The sequence below is a fragment of the Strongylocentrotus purpuratus genome, unplaced genomic scaffold (assembly GCF_000002235.5).
Source record: "Strongylocentrotus purpuratus isolate Spur 01 unplaced genomic scaffold, Spur_5.0 spur5_scaffold_16, whole genome shotgun sequence".
NCBI classification, from domain to species: domain Eukaryota; kingdom Metazoa; phylum Echinodermata; class Echinoidea; order Camarodonta; family Strongylocentrotidae; genus Strongylocentrotus; species Strongylocentrotus purpuratus.
In genome coordinates, this window is record NW_022145601.1 from 24,038,711 (window position 1) to 24,058,343 (window position 19,633).

At 39.4% G+C, this 19,633-nt stretch overlaps 1 protein-coding gene across 1 annotated transcript; it reads left to right on the plus strand.

Moving 5' to 3' along the window:
- The first annotated feature begins 5,027 nt into the window (after positions 1–5,027).
- LOC578001 lies at positions 5,028–19,514 on the plus strand. The gene is made up of 14 exons (XM_030987093.1): positions 5,028–5,439; positions 6,387–6,473; positions 7,299–7,500; positions 8,307–8,389; positions 9,625–9,894; positions 10,855–10,914; positions 11,873–12,029; positions 12,560–12,660; positions 13,539–13,709; positions 14,860–14,918; positions 15,799–15,996; positions 16,566–16,678; positions 17,642–17,820; positions 18,512–19,514. Exons 1-14 carry the CDS (start codon positions 5,176–5,178, stop codon positions 18,722–18,724), a joined length of 2,157 nt encoding a protein of 718 aa, XP_030842953.1. The 5' UTR covers positions 5,028–5,175; the 3' UTR covers positions 18,725–19,514.
- The last annotated feature ends 119 nt before the right edge of the window (positions 19,515–19,633 follow it).

Consider the following 19,633-nt stretch of genomic DNA (forward strand, 5'->3'; position numbering starts at 1 on the left):
TCATAATAAAGTACATGAAATGCAGCAGCAGCAGAGTCTTTATCCGGTGTTCTTGATCCATCTTATGTGTAAAGAAGTATTCCATTTCGAATTTATCAATTCCAGGGCTGCTTTTCTTCGGGCAAAACAGATATCTGTTTTCGTTATAACCTCTTTAAGCTTAGTTAACACATGGGAAGATAGCATATACCCCCAATAAATTTCCAATCAAGTATTATATCATTATTGTAGTCTCTTACGAAGTCGTCGATAAAAATTCACAGTTCGTAGGAAAAAATAATTCGCCAGCCGACCGATATTATACATCTCACCGAGTTCAAACTTCTGCACGAGGACCAAGCGAGAATACCGACACAGCTGACCCGACACAGCAACATATCTACACGTATCTTTCTTGCTCCTTCGACGAGATGACTCTATCCAACAACCCCCCCCCCCCTCTCTCCCTCTCTCTCTCTCTCTATCTTACTCCCACCCCTCCTCTCTCATGCTCTTACCCATCTCTCTCCTCTCTTTCATCTCCCCGTTTCTTTTGTTTCATTTTCTTCCCCCTGCCCCTTTTTCTATTTTTTTCCTTTTCTCCTTTTCTTTCTTTCCTTTCTGTTCTTTCATTTCATTCTTTTCTTTTATTTTATTTTCCTTTTTTTTTTTTTTTTTTTTTTTTTTTTTACCTATGAGTACTTTTTTTTCCATCTCTTCTCTTTCCTTTCTTTTCCTTTCTTTATTTTCCTTTCCTTTTTTCTCTTTCCCTCCCCTTTTCTCATTTTACCCCGACGGCAGCGCTATTTTACAGACAATAACCTGATAGGTGGGGTGTCGTTCCCCCCCCCCCCCCTCAAACGACGCCCCTGGACAACGGCATCTTTTAAAACACTATTGACCGGTAGGATGGCATGACTAAAATCACGACTCCAATTTCGACTAATCAGATGATTAGTTTTATTCAACATACTAAAGAGAGGTCTATAGATTTATATACCTCGATTAAGAAATCCAGCCTTCTGATTGGTCGAAATTGCAATCGTGATTTTAGCCATTCCCGTAAAGAAACAAAAAATGCCAAAACCATTCAATAGTCCAAGAGTAAAATCCAGGGCAAAAATTCTTGGTAGATTTTTGTTTGAATTCGGCATATAAAAAGGATATCGACTGCTTTAATACTCGAGGACTGGCTGTTTCTTTACTGGCTCTCGGGAAATTTGCCTCCGCTGCTATATCACCCCTAGGGGCGCCACCCACCCAGGCGCGCCTCAGGCTGATAGCAGCGGAGGCAAATTTCCCTTGAGCGTATAAAAACAGGCAGTCCTCTCGTAGCAGTCGAATATTGACTGCTATAAGACGAATCGCTGTTTCAGGCTCAAGAGTACGTATTACATCCTCAATATGACCCCTCGGCGCGCCGCGAATGTAACGTCCCCGAGAGCCAGTATAGAAACAGCTATGCTTTGAATATTAAAGCAGTCCATATATCTTTTATAGACCGAATTCACAAACAAATCTACAAAGAATTCTTACCTTATTCTTTTCTTGAGTAAATAATGGTTAAAACATCACAGAAAATCTGAGACACTGTCTGTAAATCTTTGCTAAAACGTTGCCTGAATGTTAATATCATTCGGGAATCGCACACACACTGCACTGTATTTTGTCTCCGCGCTCGCGCAAAGAAACATTTTACACATAAACCATTGGGGATCTCAGCAAAATTTATTTATACGACCCGCTACCCGAGGCAACGGGCATCTTTTAACAACTATTGACTGGTAGGAGGGCATGGCTAAAATCACGACTCCAATTTTGACCAATCAGATTGACTAGTTTTATTTAAGATACTAAATAGAGCTACATAAATTAGGCAAGCAATGTTTTGGTATGCCTGTATTTATATAGCTGGGAGACTTTGCATACATTTTAAAAATATGCTACAAATTATACCTCGATAAGCATTTCTGTTAATAGTTTTAAATATTACAGACTGAGTATAGTGAGGTCAAACTGAAGTTGCCATAAAGTTCAATGTTTTATGTAATAGTTAATATATAACGGGAAGATGTTAGCTGTAAAAACTCACATCTCCCTGGTAATACCTATTTTGGGGGTCAATTGTTTGTTTAATTAAAAATGTTTTGGGGTTATCAGATCTGCATCATCGATGTAGTGTATACAACAGTGTGTAGTGTATACAGCAGAGAAGATAAAGAATCGAAGATAGAAGTGAAAGATGGATATAAATAATAAGACATACGGGGGAAAAAGACAGAGCGAGTGTGTTCGTTTCGCTTTAAAATGCACTATTTTCCCACTTCAAAGGGGCAAGGAATATGTGTCATCCCCGCCTGATCAATCTGCCCCTCAAATTTTGATCATCAAGTACAGCGTTTTTTTTTTAAGTGGGATGGCGCAATTCATTTCAGATATTACGAGAGAAATTAAGTTATATAGATATATTAATCGATGGAATGACGTCGAATTCATGAAAACCGAGAGAATATGTAACTATACGGGGGAAAAGTACTTTGAAAATAATAAAGAGTCTTTCTTTCTCGCTCGCAACATTTAGAAACAGAATGATTCCAGGCAGCTAGATGCCCGAATATTCTTTTATTCAACAGTGAGGTATAAATCTTACATCATTTATATCCAAATCACATTTCCACCACGCTCTTCCGTTTTACTCGCTTGCAACATTTGGGCAATGAGATGGCCGAATAACCGTATTAGTGTATCGAGGTGACCGAATATGAGGTTGTTTTTTTTTGTAATCATGTATATCTCTCGGTGAAAGGCCCGCAAACATTATTGTATGTTTTATCTAATGGGTTGATTACAAAACTATTTTTTACCTTGATTATAAATGTCTTCTTTTTTTGCGCTCGCTTCGCTTGCTCGCAACAATTAAAATGAAAGATGCTGGTACTCGTGTATAATGGCAAATGGCGAGTGCAAGGGGGATGCAAAGTGAATATTCTGTGATGAATTTGTGATTGGGGTGACGCCAATCTTCTTATTTCTTAAAAGGATGCCGTGACTAAAATAAAACAAAATTGAAAACATTGATTTAGTAGCCTAAGACTGGCGCCCCCCCCCCCCCCCATCGTGACTGAGCCCACGCTACGCCACTGATGATAGTTGTAAAATAAAATATTTAATCAAATACAAGATATACTAAACCACTGATTGGATGAAAATCATTCCAGGGATAAAATAAAGGCTTTAAAGCCCCACTGCACTACTCTACATGCGCCCTCTATATAGCAAACAATGCCTAATCGGTGGTCATTGGTCCCCCATGATCCCCTTTTTCTTATGTTAATTGAGAGCTGAGTTGATGAGATAGCCACCTGTCACTTGATGACCATGCAGGAAAGTCTTAACCCCCCCCCCCCCCCCCTGGCCAAACGAGTGCAGACGGGCTTCATGTGTAAACAGATCTAAAAGAAAAGAAATTAATGAATGTTTGTGAGTGTGAATTTTCAAATACTCTGCTGTCATTTTATATAAGATTACGGTACAAAATATAAATTGTCAAAGTCAATAAGCTTTTTGTGCCAGTTTAGAATGACCAAGAGCTGATACTGTTTATGTGTGATTATGTAGAACCTAATAACAGTGAAGGGTTTGAAGTTTGGCGTTTGATCATACATCAAAACCTGAATCAAGTGACCAAGAATATATATATCAAAAAAATCAAACTGTTTTTTTTTTTTCATAGGCTGACTGGGAGGCTTGAATTGAGCATTTCCTTGTAACTTCGATAACAATATGATGATTCGGAGGCCTAATACGTACATTAATTAGAAATCTTGAATTTTTTTTTTTTTTAAATTAAAAAAAGTTTCTGTTTCATCGAGCCATGTATAATCCGTTTGCGGAGACCTTTAAAGATCAAGACCAGCGGCCAGCGGCCACCGTGCCCCCCCCCCCCCCCCCATTTACGTTGGTGTCCGGGCAGGTTGTGCATCCGGACAATTTAAAGATACTATGTCCCTTTTGCAGCCATTGAACTGTGCAGGAATTATGAATATGTCATCCTATCTGTGAAATTTAAAAGTTAGCAGTGTCCTAACATTCAAATTATGCAAGGAAACCTGTTTACTTGCTAGACTTCACTGTCAGACACTATTGAGTGACTGACTGGCTTTTTTTCCTCTTTGGTAATAACATACAAGATGAGCTGTAAAGGGTACAATCATGAGCATTTGTCTACATCAATAACCCACTTCTTATGATGGCCAAAATTAAACTGATTGAATCTTTGCGCAGCATAAAACGTACGACCATTCGATACAATGGTCTGAGAAACAGACTATTACTTACTGGCTCTATAGCTCTTAAGTCGATTCGACAACTATATTGGTCGTTATTTTCCCACTTAAAGACATTTTCAAGCCCCTTTTTTATAGGGAATTTCTAAATTAGTATTATCTTTCAAATGCCGTTGGAATTAACCTTTTCATTTTTGTTGGCCTGCAAATGGGACATCGTACCTTTAAGTTAGTAATTAAAGGAAGTTTGCCGCTAAAATTCAGGGGCGGATCTAGCTTTTTGCTATGGGGGGGGGGTTGACCCAATGACGATGCGAAACATCGCGATTTTTGTTGTTGCTATTATGATGTTTTCCTGGCATATAATAACACAGACTATAAAAAACAGTGCATGATAACGTCTTTTTAAATCAAGTAACATGATGGCGTTTTTCACATTTTCACTTGGCACCCCTAACCACCCCCCCCCCCCCGTAGGTCCGCCCTTGATATATTTTTATGACGGTTACTGGTTGCATACTTTTCTATAAACATTATAAAGGAAAAGAGCCCCCCCCCCCCTCCTCCATTCTACTTTCTTTTAAAGAAAACAAATAGAGTCTAGTAAGGGAAACTGTCCCTATCTAGGAACTATCCTACTACTACGCCCACCTGTACATGGTAAAGGTCCAGCGCATAACAAAATCATGTTTAGCGCCAGCTGTAGATTTTTTCGAGAAAAGTTCTGTGTTGACGTTTGTGCTCTCCGATATGGCGATAGGAGTTACGTTATAGGGAGTTTACCACATGCGCATATCACATGCACGTAGACACAAAATACCTAGTTTCTCTCGTGATCTGTTGCCCAGACACGCATATGCTCTGCATTTCTCATGGATATTGACCTGAATTGGCAAAAAGCTCTGCAAAAATGAATGGAAAGGATAAAAGGCGGGTAACGAAGTTCGGGGATCAGGTGAAAATCTTGGTTGACTCGCTGTCAACTCAGGACAAATCTCGAACAAAATGCGTCAAGAAATTGTTTCGCGGCGTTACTCGCAACTCGAACCCAGAGGAGGCCGAGGCCGTGCAATTGCTATTGGGACGGGATCACGAATGGAGGAGACATCAAGTTCAAGTTATGAAGGCTTTGTCCAAAATTGTCCGACTCATGATGATAACAGAGGGTACAACGGTAAGAATAAAGCAATGTAGAGTATGATATACAGTAAATATATGAGTGGCCGGTGGATGACGTATTCTGTAAAACGTAAACTAAATTTCACATGATTTTGGCAACATTTTTCTGACGGCCACACCAACTTTCACTTTGTTCATGTTTTTTCATGCCTGCATAATGCATATAGACCGAATTTTCAGTCTCTTTCGTTCGTTAGCCTCTTATTGGGGTAGGGTTGGCTCTCTCTTTAGAGACGGAAGCCGACTATACGCATTCCCTTGCTAACACCAAGACCATTTATGGCCATATTTTTATGCCCCGAAAATCCCCCGAAAATCCCCCGAAAATCCCCCCAAATGTCATTTTACCTCGTGCATGTTAGATCTATATTGTAAATTAGGCCTAGATTTTCTAGGCCCTAGGCTATAATAAATCGGTTCCACTTACCAACTTGACTGAAATAATCTGTTTAATGGTCCCTTTTTAGGAAATTTTGGGTCAAAATCGAAAATCATGTTGAAAATCTTGCAAGACGTATGTTAACTCTCGCTGCGCATGACGTCATCTAAATCTCATCCGTTCTAGTCAACGCCGAAGGCAAAATGATTATGAAGGAAAAACTGTGCGCGAGCTACACGTTCGTAATGGCGTTTTCACAGTTTTTCTTCATAATCATTTTGCCTTCGGCTGGACTGGACACAGAGCACTTGAATTGAGATGCCATCCAGGAGTCGTCTGTGACTGTGGCAGTGCTGGTAGAGTTAAAAGTTATACTAGTTACGAAGCAGTGACAGTGTGAGTTCAATGAATAAATAGATGGTTTCAGTAACTGTATTTCTCCAAACTCTTGTTTGAATTGTTGTACTTAAATAAGCTGATAAAAACTAATACACAGCGAATGGACCTGGAGCCTCACGTTTGGTGCTCCCTTATCAATATATTCATTTTCCTTTGTCTTTCAGTTTCATGAGATGGAATGGAATGAGTTAATGGAACTCTTCATAAGCTGCCGTCTGTTTGATGTTGTTAACCTCCTTCTTCGCATAAAGGTGACCAATTAAGATCTTTACACTGTTATTTCAATGATCACAAACATGTATTTCTCTTTTCATAAGTGCATAAAATATTTTATATCTTGATTTGTTAGAAGTCTAGATGCTTTGACTCCTCAAAGTTGCACCATTTATTTTTTACATACTTCTGAGGCCAGAGTGTGTTTGAATGAAACTTTTAAAATGCTTTAAAATATTGCATAAAGACCTATCTCCATATGAAAATGCAATTATATTCTTGCCATGCCAATTATATTTAAAAAAGATAGGGAATCATTACCATTCAAAATCAAAACAAATCTAAACAAATCTAGAATATTGTGTTCATGGCCAGTAATTGGAATCAATAACTAACAGTTGAAAAAAGAGACTAGTGGTAAACTCGCCCCACTTTATATTTTTTTTCTTTTTAACAACTCATATTTACTGATTAAATCTTAATATATTTATATCAGTTTGTAAGCAATTTTTCATTTATTGGGGGATTTACAATGTAGTATTAATCAAAATGTATTATGAGTGGATTGAGTGTTAATTTTTAATAACCTGTTGATACTTCATTTTTTTTTGTGTTATCAAAATATATGTTTCTACTTTCTAGGGAACATCATTCATGCCATAAATGTCCATTTTAAGATGAAGACACTTTGGCAAGTTAAAAAGGCATAGTGATAAAAAACAAAAATGATAATAGAATGTTAAATATGTACAGTGCTGGAAAGGGCATGGCCTAAATTGGCTAAGCAACCAGTGTGTAATAAAATGTGTGGTATTGGGGAATTTTGATGCCAGAATTAAGTGTTCTCCTTTTTTATTCAAAAGGTCCCGCAGTCTGTGACGGAGGACGATGCAAGCAGCGGCTTTGGAGACTCGTGGGAGTCGGTCTACTTCCACAGCTTGGAGATTACCAGTAATATCATATCCAGCAGCTATATCTGCCGCACTGAAGACATCACCAAGCCCTTCTTCGATGAGGTCATCAAGCACAAGTCGTTCTTGGATGTGGTTGTCGGGTATGCCATGGGTAAGAGAGGACGTCCAGAGCTCTTGCTTGATTTTTTTTTTTTGGGGGGGGGGGGGGGCATCAGCCATGCAATCTAGATGATTGTTTAATAATACATGTAATACTAAAATTAAGTAATGGTGGCATCTTATAAGGGGCTTAGGTCTTTTACTTCTTGAAAGTCCATTTTATGATATTAAACTATTTAAATTGTCATAATAAATCAGAAGAATTTAAATTCATTGGACCCCTGTTACACATTCCTCTGAAAGTGGACTGAGGCCAGCCCCGGAGGCGGCTCGACGTTTGTGTAACATCACCTTTTTTTAATAGCCGAACTGAGGCCGGACTAAGTCCGCCTCCATCCAGTCCACCTCTTGATGTGGTTTGAAGCCGACCCGAGTCCGTACTCAGTCCCGCAATCAGTAAGTGTAACACCAAAGTGGACTCGGCGCCAGCTTATAAGCGGAAGTGAAGTGGCCCGTCATCATATATCACCATTACATCAGGCACGCTTTGCCATCAGGAGTGCGCCCCAACGTGAGGCCGGCCTACGTGTAGACGCAAAATTGCGGGCCCAAGATATGTATAACGGGGGTTTGATGATGTCGAGGCGGCTTCAAATTGCAGGCGTGAGGCCGTCTCCAGAGCTGGCTTTAAAAGCTGATGCATGTGTAACAGGGGTCTTAGTTTTATCTGCACAAGCTTAAAATCGACATCTGTGCAAGCAACATTGGTCAATGTTCGTTCAGCACAATTTCAGTTTGTTACGACAATTACAGAATATGGCCCCATATGTAATACAGGGTTCTGTTTCTCTTTTTCAGATACAAGTCGACCAATCATGACCTGCCACGCCCTCCACATCCTGTCCTACTGTTGTCACAACAATATCCCATCGGCTAAGAAAGTGAGTATAGAACAGGGGCAGGTGCAGGATTTTTTGCCTCCGTTACGAAGTAGCCGGAGGCATTATGTTTTCGGGTTGTCCGTCCGTCCGTCCGTACGTCCCGTTCTCGTGATCGCGTTATCTGAAGAACCGATTGATGGATTCCTGCCAAACTTTGGTCGTGTATGTATCTTGCAGATCCGATGAATTGATTAGATTTTGGGGTCACGAGGTCAAAGGTCAAAGGTTACAGGGCTCATTATGTATGCAAAAACAGCTCGTGATCGCGTTATCTGAAGAACCGATTGATGGATTCCTGCCAAACTTAGGTCATGTATGTATCTTGCAGAGACGATGAACTGATTAGATTTTGGGGTCACGAGGTCAAAGGTCACAGGGCTCATTATGTATGCTGAAACAGCTCGTGATCGCGTTATCTCAAGAACCGATTGATGGATTCCTGCCAAACTTAGGTCATGTATGTTACTTGCAGAGCCGATGAACTGATTAAATTTTGGGGTCATGAGGTCAAGGTCAAAGGTCATGCGGCTCATTATGCATGCAAAAATAGCTTGTGATCGCATTATCATTAGAACAGATTGATGGATTCCTCCCAAACTTAGATCACATATGTATCTTACAGAGCCAATGAACTGAGTAGATGTTAGGGTCATGTGGTCAAAGATCAAAGGGTCATATATGTATATGAGAAATTGCTTGTAATCACGATATTCTGAGAACCTGTTAATGGATTACAATTGAACTTGAATTTGAACAATTTCTTCTGTTTTGGTTTGTAAAATTGCTCTATGACGGAGGCATCATTTCGACTGCGCGCAGTCGAAGTTCCATCTAGTTTTTGTTTTTTGTACAAGGGGGGGGGGGGGGTTATGTGGTTTATGGAACGCTTCACGATTTTTGCGTATTAGCCCTTCACAGGGGCCAGTGTAATCTTAATTTCTCACAAGAAAGGGGGGGGGGGGTTCACATGCTGGTGGGTCAAGAAATGTTAAAAGGGGGCACCTTTTAGTTGTTGTGTACTTTTTTTTTAGGGGGGGGGGAGAGATGTGTTTCTGAGTCTCCGTGAGTACATGTACGTTTCCAAGACCTTTATTGTGAATGGTCACCAACTTTGAGCAGTGACCTTTCTTTACTTTTAAACTTTATCAGATGATTAGAAGGATACTTGTATGTATGTGTGTTTATTTCTTCACTATAATTTGTTGTTTCTTCCCCTAATTCTGTTCATCATGTAGCTCGGTAAGAAGAAAGACCTGTTTGGGAGACTCTGCGAGTACGTCAACAAGAACTTTGCCACCAAGCTGACCTCTGACTGGTTCAAGGGTGGAGTGGAGCAGTACGAGTTTGATATGATGGGCGACAGGCCTCAGGGTCTGATTCCTCTCTACTTCCAGGAAGCCTTCAAGGAGCACTCCATGGAGGAGATGACCAAAGATGAACAGAGACAGTGTGTCATGTCGTATACTTACTGCATGCACCTCTTCGGTCTGAAGCTTATGGCGATAGTAAGTCACTTTAACCCATTGCATACATGAAATAAATAGTTCTTACATCAAGACAGGGGAATGATAGTGATAATGATATTCCGCTTTTATATAGCACCCAATACATTGATACGACGATGTGTCTAAGCGCTTTACAGATATATTATTACCCCGGTCATCGGATTCAGGCTTACCCACACACATTCTCCACTCCCTGGGGAGCATTCCAGCCAGTTGCCATTTTACAAGCGCACACTTGCTCATCCAACCACATTAATGTTTGCATCCTACCATTTAACACCTGGGTGGAGAGTGGCAAATGTAGATTAATGTCTTGCCAATTAGGTAGTCCAACATGCTAAACAAATAAAATCACCTGATAGAAATCAGGCAGGAGATTCCTTTGCAGATATGAGGTTAGAGAAATTTTGAAGAAAAAAAAGGACCATAAGTTTTCTTGCTGCATACAAGTTGCTTATATATGCCCGGTTAGGTGCGCAATCCATTGGTCTGAGGTGGGTATAGCGGGTAGAACGGTAGTGTGTTGAGCAGCAGGCTACTACCTGTTTAGGAAACTCACTAAACATTGAAGGCATTGTTTAACAATGTTTCCAGTTGAAACAATCTGAGGTGCGTGGCCCTCTATGTGCATCTCAGATTTAATATTGTCAAACAATGCCTTTAAGAGAGTACGCTACGAGTTAGTGAGAGATTTGTGTTGCGAGGTCTTGTGGTTTGCATCTAAAGTACTGTGCAACTACACTATTTACCGTAATTCCTCTCAACATTTTCATGAGGTAAAGATTAGGGCAAGAGTTGCTTTATCTATGTGAGTCTAGAGTAAAATCTGGCTAGATTGGATGACATGATAATATATGCCCAATCCTTAATATGCATTATGGTTGTACATTGTGTAGACAGGTTTATGTTTTTTCTTTTTAATGTTAATCCATACCCAAATACATTTCTTTCTCCTTTTAGTTGACCATTGCAGATGATAATGCCAGAGATGTTGTAGTGAAAGATCCTACTTTACTCAAGGTAAGTGTTTAGTCAAGCTACTGCTTACAATAGTCAAGTATGTTATTTCATTTCATTTATTTCATTCTCCATAAAAACATTAAAACATACAAACATGATAATTATACAGATAAAGATCGATAACTAGAAAAATACAAAGGGAAGGAGCAAACAAAATTTTATGGGAATGTGGGGTTAGCAAAAAGTGCAATTAGCCTTATGAACGTCAACCCCTTAACAAATATACACTGTATTGTTGAGAAAAGAAAAAGAGAAAAACCTTAACACCAATACAAAAAAGAGAAAAAAGAAAGAAGGGAAAGGGAGGGGGAATACATTACAAAGTGCATTTAGTGTTTAACACTAAAAAGGGTGGGTTATTTTGGTGCTCTCTCACCCGAGGGGGTTGGGGGGGGGGGGGATTCTGAAACTAGACATAGAGATAGAGTATCTCATAAAAATAAGCCTGTGAAGTTTCATATTTATTTCTCAAATGGTTTATGAATTATTATACAAATAATACACAGCAGTGAGGGCATTAGTAATAATTACCCACACAAGGTACCTTTGGAACAGTCTAACATGCCCGAGGCGATAGCCAAGGGTGTTTGGACTGTTTTGAAGGTACCATATGTGGGTAATTTTACTAATGCCCGAACAAACTGATGGTTATTATTTGTTTTATAAGATGATGTTTTATTTGCTTTATGAAATGATGTTTTATGACATGATTTTACTAATGACCGGTCATTTGTAACAAAAATTGGTATCTGGGACTTCACAAACAAATACTAATGACAAAGTCCCAGATACCAATTTTTGTGTGCAAGTGCTGTTCACTGTTCAATGTATATGATTTTTCTTATCTACCCGGTAATCATTTTGATGAATTCAAAACCTCAGAATACAGAATTGATTGTAAGAACACTACATAATCATCTCTCTCAAATGTTTCTTTCTCATTAATTTCATTATCCAGCCTTGTATTCGCTGGTTGGAGGCACCCGTCACCAGTAAGTTTGCCTCTGCGGCACTCAATGAGACTCTGCTCATCCTCACGGGGTTGTGCAACAGCGAGGCTATCTGCCACAAACTAATCTCTACACACAACCTCATACAACTATTGGAAAGAGGAGGTAAGCAAATAATGCAGGATGTGCTGGCAAACACACTTGTCTTTCTTGTTCTTGTTTCTGTTTGTCTGTTTGTTTATTTTTATGGAGCTGCTTAGGTTAACTGACAAAATATTCATCATGACTTGCAAGTCAGTAAACCCTTGTAAGAGGGAAAATGCTGACTTTAATTAATGATGACGATGATTCAATAATCAAACAGCCTCAAGCAGATTTTTTTTAATTTTCAGATAGAGAGAGAGAGAGAGAGAGAGATGCCAAAGAGGAAAATCCAATGATGTAACATTTAAAAGTGAAATTGATGTGATATAAATATAATATAGAAAGCATGATTGATTGTCCATCAAAAGTAGTGGAGAAAAGAGTTAACAGTTAAAAAATTAATTGAATAGATCTGAAATAACCAGAGAAAAAGTGGTTTACCATAAGCCTAATTCAAGTTTGCAAGGGGGGGTTCTTCAAAATGAAGGTGCTTCTTTTATACCAACTGGAAAATTGTGTTTACCTATCTCTTGTATTTCTTTCCCTCACAGTGTTTTACGGAACCTATGATCACGTCAGCAATTTTTTTCATCTCACAACAAAAATCGCGTCACACGAGGGCATGCTCCGATCCAAAATTGGCGCAGTCGAGGTAAGACTCACAAATTGAATTTGTTGTTGTTGTTGCTATGAATCATAATCGTTTAAAGAGAAGGTTGAGTTCTGGGAAGAGGTGAAAAGTAATTTATGAACAGTGTCATTGTTATTATGCGAGTGTGGAAGAACATCAGATAAAAAATGTTCCCTGAAAAGCTTGAATGTTAAATGTTTCTTATAAGTTGTTTATGTCATGTGCAAGTTATGGAAAATACGTAGAAACAATACAGTCAAACCTGTCTTAGAGGCCACCTCTCTATAGTGGTCATGTTAATTGTCTCCCTCTAGAATGAAACATGTGTGGTAGAACCTGTCTAGAAAGGCCACCTATCAATGGTCAATTTTCTTGGTTCCCGGAGGTGGCCTTAATAGACAGGTTTGACTGTGTGTGTATCAACTATCAAGAACTGCACAATTGTTATGATTGTTTTGAGTGTGTATTTTTTAATTGCTTGCTATAAATGCTCACCAGTGTAAATTATTCAATGTACACGTACTCTGAGTAGCAAGTGGGGGGGGGGGGGGGGCACGTGCCTTTCACTTTTGTGCTCCCTGACCCACTTGCTGCTCCCACTCCTATTATTATTTCATATTCTTATTACGTATTTATGACTTCCCATTATTTTGTATCTATGCTTTTTATGATTGGTCAAGTAAACAATAATAGATGCTGCTTATACATGTAAGTAACAGTACCAACAGTCCTTTTCAGGACTACACACACTCAAGAAAGAAAGATTACTGAGAGTCCTTTTCAGGACTCTCCAATCCTCCCCCCCCCCCCTCCCTCCCTCTTCCACATGGTGCAACCACAAGCCTACTGTATAAACAATAATAATAATGAATGTTATTTTTTTTTTCTGGGTTGCACAGAACATTGCCCGAGCAGCCACAGTGCACATGTACAGTCATGCCCATGAGCTACGCCTCTACATGCTCACCTACCTGACATACATCGTAGAGACAGACGGTGTTCATCACATGATCAAGTACTTTGGTCCTCATCACATCCACTACTACCCATCATACTACTTCAATGAAGCAGTAAGTATATCCTCTTATTTAAACCCTTCAATCTTTAAAGGGAGTGGGTCGTCAGTTTCCATGTGCAGAAGGCCATAATTTGCTGACACCAGACTTGGTAGAAATGCCATTAAAGGTATAGGCCAGTTTTGGAAACGCCCCCCTCTCAAAAAAATAAAATGGAAGCTCTTATTACCAATCATGTGAAAGAATATTTTTTGACTAATACCTGATGATACAAATTTTGCCGGGACACAGCCTAGTAATTGATATATTTGGTAAATTATCATATCTATCCAGCCTGGATAAATATTGTGTAGTCCCATATACATCTTTCTGTGTACAGTGCTTGTAACTTCTCCAAGACTGGGCCAAATTTCTTATCATTTTGATGATTCCAGAACCTTGCAGTACACACCAATACTTATATGCTAGATGATCAACCTTTCTTATCGATTCCACACCGTTTCTTTCACAATGCAATCGCATGACCAGAACTGGTCTTTACCTTTAATGTGTGTAGAGGTCTGCACACAGCTAACCCGTAGGCCTATCAAGAAATACCTCCTTGTCTCTCAGAGAGGTGAGGGAAAGTGAGATTAGGACCTGACAGCATGGTGAGACTGGATGAGCAATGCAAATTATTACATAATACCGGTTGGTCATAAAACTGAAGGCTAATCCTGGTGATTGACAACACCTTGTATTGGGTAAACACCCAAACAGTGTTGCATTCCCCATGATGGCCCACTCCTATGTGTCTTTGAAAACTAGAGTTCTGGTTATGGAGTTGCAAGCAAAAAATAATATTACACAACTCACGCCAAGATCCTAATCAAATAATTGGTTGAATGCAGTCTTGTGTGATTCATTTATTATGACTATCCAACAATTTCATTTTAGAGCTGTACGCTGTTTAGAGGTAGATGCACTCTAACTCTAAATCTGCTAAAGAAAGCTAAAGAAAATGTTATTTGCCATCATGTGCAGTTATTGTGTCCTTACATAACAGTGTATGCGCAGGTAGAACTATGCCTGGACAATTTTTTTTTGCTATAGTGCCCAGCAGTCAGTAGTGAGTTTCAAGCTTGCATTTTTTACCTATGAGAGACATAGAATCTTCAAATGTGGTATATAATATTATTTGCATCTTTTTTCCTTCTCTCCACAGAGACAAATAGACATGAACGTAACAGACCTCCTGAAAGGCTACAAATACTATGCTGAAAGGTAGGTTGGCGTTAACTATGATCAAGAATAGGCAAAGACTTCTGAGGTCAGCCGCTCTCTGACCAATGTTACACCCCCTTCAAGCAGTGGTACAGCCTAAGCAATTGTACAATGTGTCTGAACATTCATATCTGCTGTTTTAGTAAAGCCATGTAGTGGTTCTTGTATAGCCCTCATGTCTCCTGGTCAAACTGGACACTCCTGGCCCTCCACAATGAAAACCCCCTGCTTTAGCTTGGCTACCACTAAGGCGCTCTAGCATTTACCAGGTACCCATTTACCTCCCCTGGGTGGAGTGTGGCAAATGTAGATTACTGTCTTGCCAAAGGACATTAGTGCTGCGACAGGGATACAAACCCTGTAACTTAGGGTCCACAGTCTTATTCACTGGACCACAACACCTCTACAATATCTAGTATAGTAGAGAAACATTCACATGCTTTTCTACTCTACTAAATATTTGTTGTGTGGTCAAGTTGAAATAGTCCATTGGTCAAGTCTATGGAGCACCAGGACTGTTCCTTCCTATAGAGATTGCAGGTGGGAGGGAACTACTCGAAGCTCCGAGAATTGACCCTTGAGTGATTAGGCATACATGTGTCACATTTGTCTCTTTCAGTTTACTTCAAGTAAAACGATTTTCATCTCTATTGTAAAAATCTACCGATGTACTGTAAGAATCTTCTACCTATAAGTGTTGCCAACTGAAAGGTATAAAATTATTTATTTTAATGTTCAACAAACATATGGTGATTGTGTAGTGTATTGTGTGTTGGTATTGTTTTTACAGTGTTATTCAATGTATTTGCTTTCCATCCAGTCTAGCTATGAAATATAAATGAGCATTATAAGAGAACCCTATTTCTAATTACTTTTTCAGTGCATACCGGCATGCGGATGGTCAATTTCAACAGCGAATGAAAACAAGCAACGGTCTGCACCAAGGCAGAGCTGAGACGCTGAAGGAAGAAGGGAACAATGCTTTTTTAGGCAAGAACTACAAGGAAGCCATATCTAAATACACAGAGGGCCTTGTTATTTGCCCCCCACTCAAGAAAGAGAAACAGCTAAAATCATGGTAAGAGCCTAAAGATATTAGCCCCAATTCACAAAGGAGGCTTGTTGACAAACCGAGGTTTATGTACGTCATATGACGCGTTTTGACGTGTTTTTTACAAACCAGGCACGAAAACCAAGGTTTGTTGACAAACCTCCTTTGTGAATTTGGGCTTTGCTCTTTGTCTATGTTTATTATACGTTTAACATACTGTACTCTTTCTATATCCCTATTTGTATTTCTCCCTTTTCTCTCTCTCTCTCTCTCGCTGTCTCCCTTACTATTTCTTCTTCTTTCTCCTTGACCTCTTACTTTGTAATTGTGCAATATTTTTCATTGATAGCGGGAATTTAATCATCTTTTAATTGTCTATGCATTAATAATAATTATTACGACATCTTTTAACATGTTACCTGACATTCATCAATTTTGTTCCTTACCAAACATCCTTCTCTCAAATTGAAGCACTTATGTCAACGCTGCACAATATATTTGTTATCATCAAAGTCGTATTTGTGGGTGTGGCTAGTTACCAGAAACAGTAGATTTGAAACTTGTTTAACAAATGCTTTGTATGGTGTTTGTAACAGGTATGACCTACCTATCACCCTGTACTGCAACCGAGCCCAAAGCCATCTTAGTCTAGAACAATACCAACAAGCTATCAAGGACTGCGACAAAGCCATCGCAAGGTGCATTGGAGGTAAGCATACAAATTCTGATTTAGGTATTGTACTCTTTTAAAGCCCTCCTGCACTAGTTTGGCCAGGAGCGATTCTCACAATGAACATGACGGACAAAGAAAGCGGACAAAATATACAGTTCCTCAGGTAGACAAGGGAACATCCCTTCACTGCTATTATGTAAAAATGTGTAGAACAGGTGTCACTTGCATATTCACCTGCTCTACACATTTTTACATAATAGCAGTGAAGGGATGTTCCTTTGTCTACCTGAGGAACTGTAAATTTTGTCCGCTTTCTTTGTCCGTTATATTCATAGTGTATACCTCCCTGCAAGGTCACTTTAACATAAGAAAAAAGGGGATCATGGGGGACCAATGGTCACCGATTAGGCCTTGCTTGCTATATAGAGGGCTCAATAACATTGTTATCTAAGGCACTCTGCCCATTGCATAAACAGAGACCTACTACTTATCTGGACATCTCTTCCATCTCTCTTGGCAGAGTTGTTCATTTTCTTAACTCATTGCCTATGGGACCAGGGGGGCGTTACACAAAAATCCTAAGTTGGACTTAACAATTATGGAAAGCCGTTAGCATCCTTGAAAATATTTTGTAAATTTTGTTTTCAAAGGCATAAAATGTTGATTCAAATCATTCTTATTTTCTATTATCAAGGAGATTTCATGTTCTTGATGTGGAATTTATAAAAGTCTAAAATACTTTTTGCTTTTGAATATATTGTGTTTTGGGGGTGCAAATGGCTCTCCATAATGTTTAAGTCCAACTTACAGTTAAGTTTGACTTAGGATCTTTGTGAAACACCCCCTGGAATATCCCCGTATTAGCCTATAGGGACCAGGTTATCCCTGTATTAAGCTTTAATGGAATTAGAGAATTCAGTAGCCATAGGGTTAATCAATTTTTTTACTTGTCTCTTCTTTCTCTTTCTCTCTCTCACTCACTCCTTTTTAACACAACAGTGGCAGATCCTACCAACAGAATTGGCAATGTTAGGAACAACACTTTAATGAGAAAAGCCCTGTACCGCCGATCTAGGGGACTCTTCTTTGTTAAAGATTACTACCGGGCTCTTTGTGACATCACACTATGTCTAATGGGGGATGACACGGCTGACTATTTCATATCACACAGAGACAAGGTGAGTGGGTCCCCAGCAGGGACATGAACCCTGCTGGATGATTAAAGGGAAATCCGAGCTTGAGAGCAAGTTGACCTTAAAGGGACTTATTAACATTGTTCAGATGAGAGCAAATGGTGCTAAGGTAGCGATTTCAATGCTAGATGTACAGTTAAAGATAATTTGAAAACAGACCATTATTACTGATAAAAATTGGGAAAAACTGGTCTGATTGATTCCTTAATTCTCCCAACTATATTATCACAATTTTATTAAATTTTAGGTGAATGTAAATCGTCACAAAGCAATGAATTTTTCAAGCCTGTTTGATGTCATTTACATGGAAAACCGGTTGGGAGAATTTAGTTTTAGAGGGTGTCACACAGTGATGCCTTCAAAGAAACCGATAAATATCTTTGTGGTTTGGTAATTTTTTCAGGACTTATTGCATATTAGAGGGTTAGTACAGAAGAAGAAAAATAAAGAGTAACATTTCATACAAAAATTACGCAGTTTTTTCATCAACCTTCAACAATGTTTCCTAATCACTTTAAGGAAACAGAAAGAAAAAAGAAGCACACTGTTCAAAGTTTCTATAAAAGGGATTAGAATGGCATTTGCTCAGTGTTAAAGTGATTAATGCTTTGGACACGGCCCTATCAGCCCAAATAGGCAGATCCTCTTCATATTTCTACCTGTTGCTTTCTTTCAGGTGTTGATCCAATACCGGGATATGCATGGCTTGGAACCCATCCCGTCGTGCGACATGTGCGGCTTGGGGATAGGCAAGAAACTGAAGCGTTGCGCCAGGTGCACCGGACTCTACTGTTCCAGGGACTGTCAGCTTAAAGCATGGGAGAAATTCCACAAGATTAACTGTCAAGATTTCGTCAAAACCAGGATTGACGGCTCCGACAGCGATTAGTTAGTGAATCGAGTGTTGTGCTTCGTGTAAGAGACTGCTTTGAGAATTGGAAGCTTTGAGTAGGGGATGTATTCTACGAGAGAAGTCATAAGAGATTGTTCAAAACAAATCCTGAAAATGAGCCATTCATGACGACTTCCCGTTATGGCATTAAGCAAAGTAGGGGGGACTTAAATACTTCTAGGGACACCGAGCTTCACTTGTAGGATAAAGACAAGCTGTTCAGAGTTAAAGCCAACCATCTTTGGTAGCTCTGGTACCAAGTCTAGGACAAAGTGGATGGAACTGCAATGCTCAACGGCATCTCAAGTCTCGACTATAAACAGGATAGGCCTCACAAAGTCGGATCTCAACTTCATTTAAACAAAATTTGACGACTCTAAAAAGGGATTAGTACACGAGTCAATTGTTTGCTTCATGTGAGGGGAATGTTTCAAGGACCAGGAGCTTTAAGTGTGGGAGAATTCTACAAGGGAAGCTGTCAGGAATTGATCCACAACAAGTTGTGAGAACCAGCAGTTCATAAGAAGTAGCATTAAGCCAAGTAGGCAGGACTATAATGATATATCGTGATAATGAGTTTCAAGTATAGGATAAAGACAAACTTCAGAGTCGACCCCAACCATGTTTGGTAGCTACAATAACAAGTCTTCAGAACGTTGAGACTTGTGCAAAGCAGGCAGAACTTTGATTGCCGAGACGTATGTCTATTGAAAGCAGGGGATAGTCAACCATTTTCATTTGTGGAAGGAATTGCTTCAAGGACCTGGAGCTTGTGGGAGAAATACTACAAGAATCTATAAGGAATTCATTCAAAACAAGCGTCAAGAATTTACATTTCATAAACCACAATAGCATTAAGCCAAGTGGGCAGGACCATGATGCTCTAGGGACCGCGAGCTTCAAGAT

What these genes read in the sequence shown, in the direction of transcription:
- LOC578001 (XM_030987093.1), top strand. Translation starts at nt 5,176, where the DNA reads ATGAATGGAAAGGATAAAAGGCGGGTAACGAAGTTCGGGGATCAGGTG. An exon ending in TGATAACAGAGGGTACAACG is followed by an intron (nt 5,440 to 6,386) that starts GTAAGAATAAAG and finishes TTTGTCTTTCAG; the next exon opens with TTTCATGAGATGGAATGGAA. An exon ending in TCATATCACACAGAGACAAG is followed by an intron (nt 17,821 to 18,511) that starts GTGAGTGGGTCC and finishes GCTTTCTTTCAG; the next exon opens with GTGTTGATCCAATACCGGGA.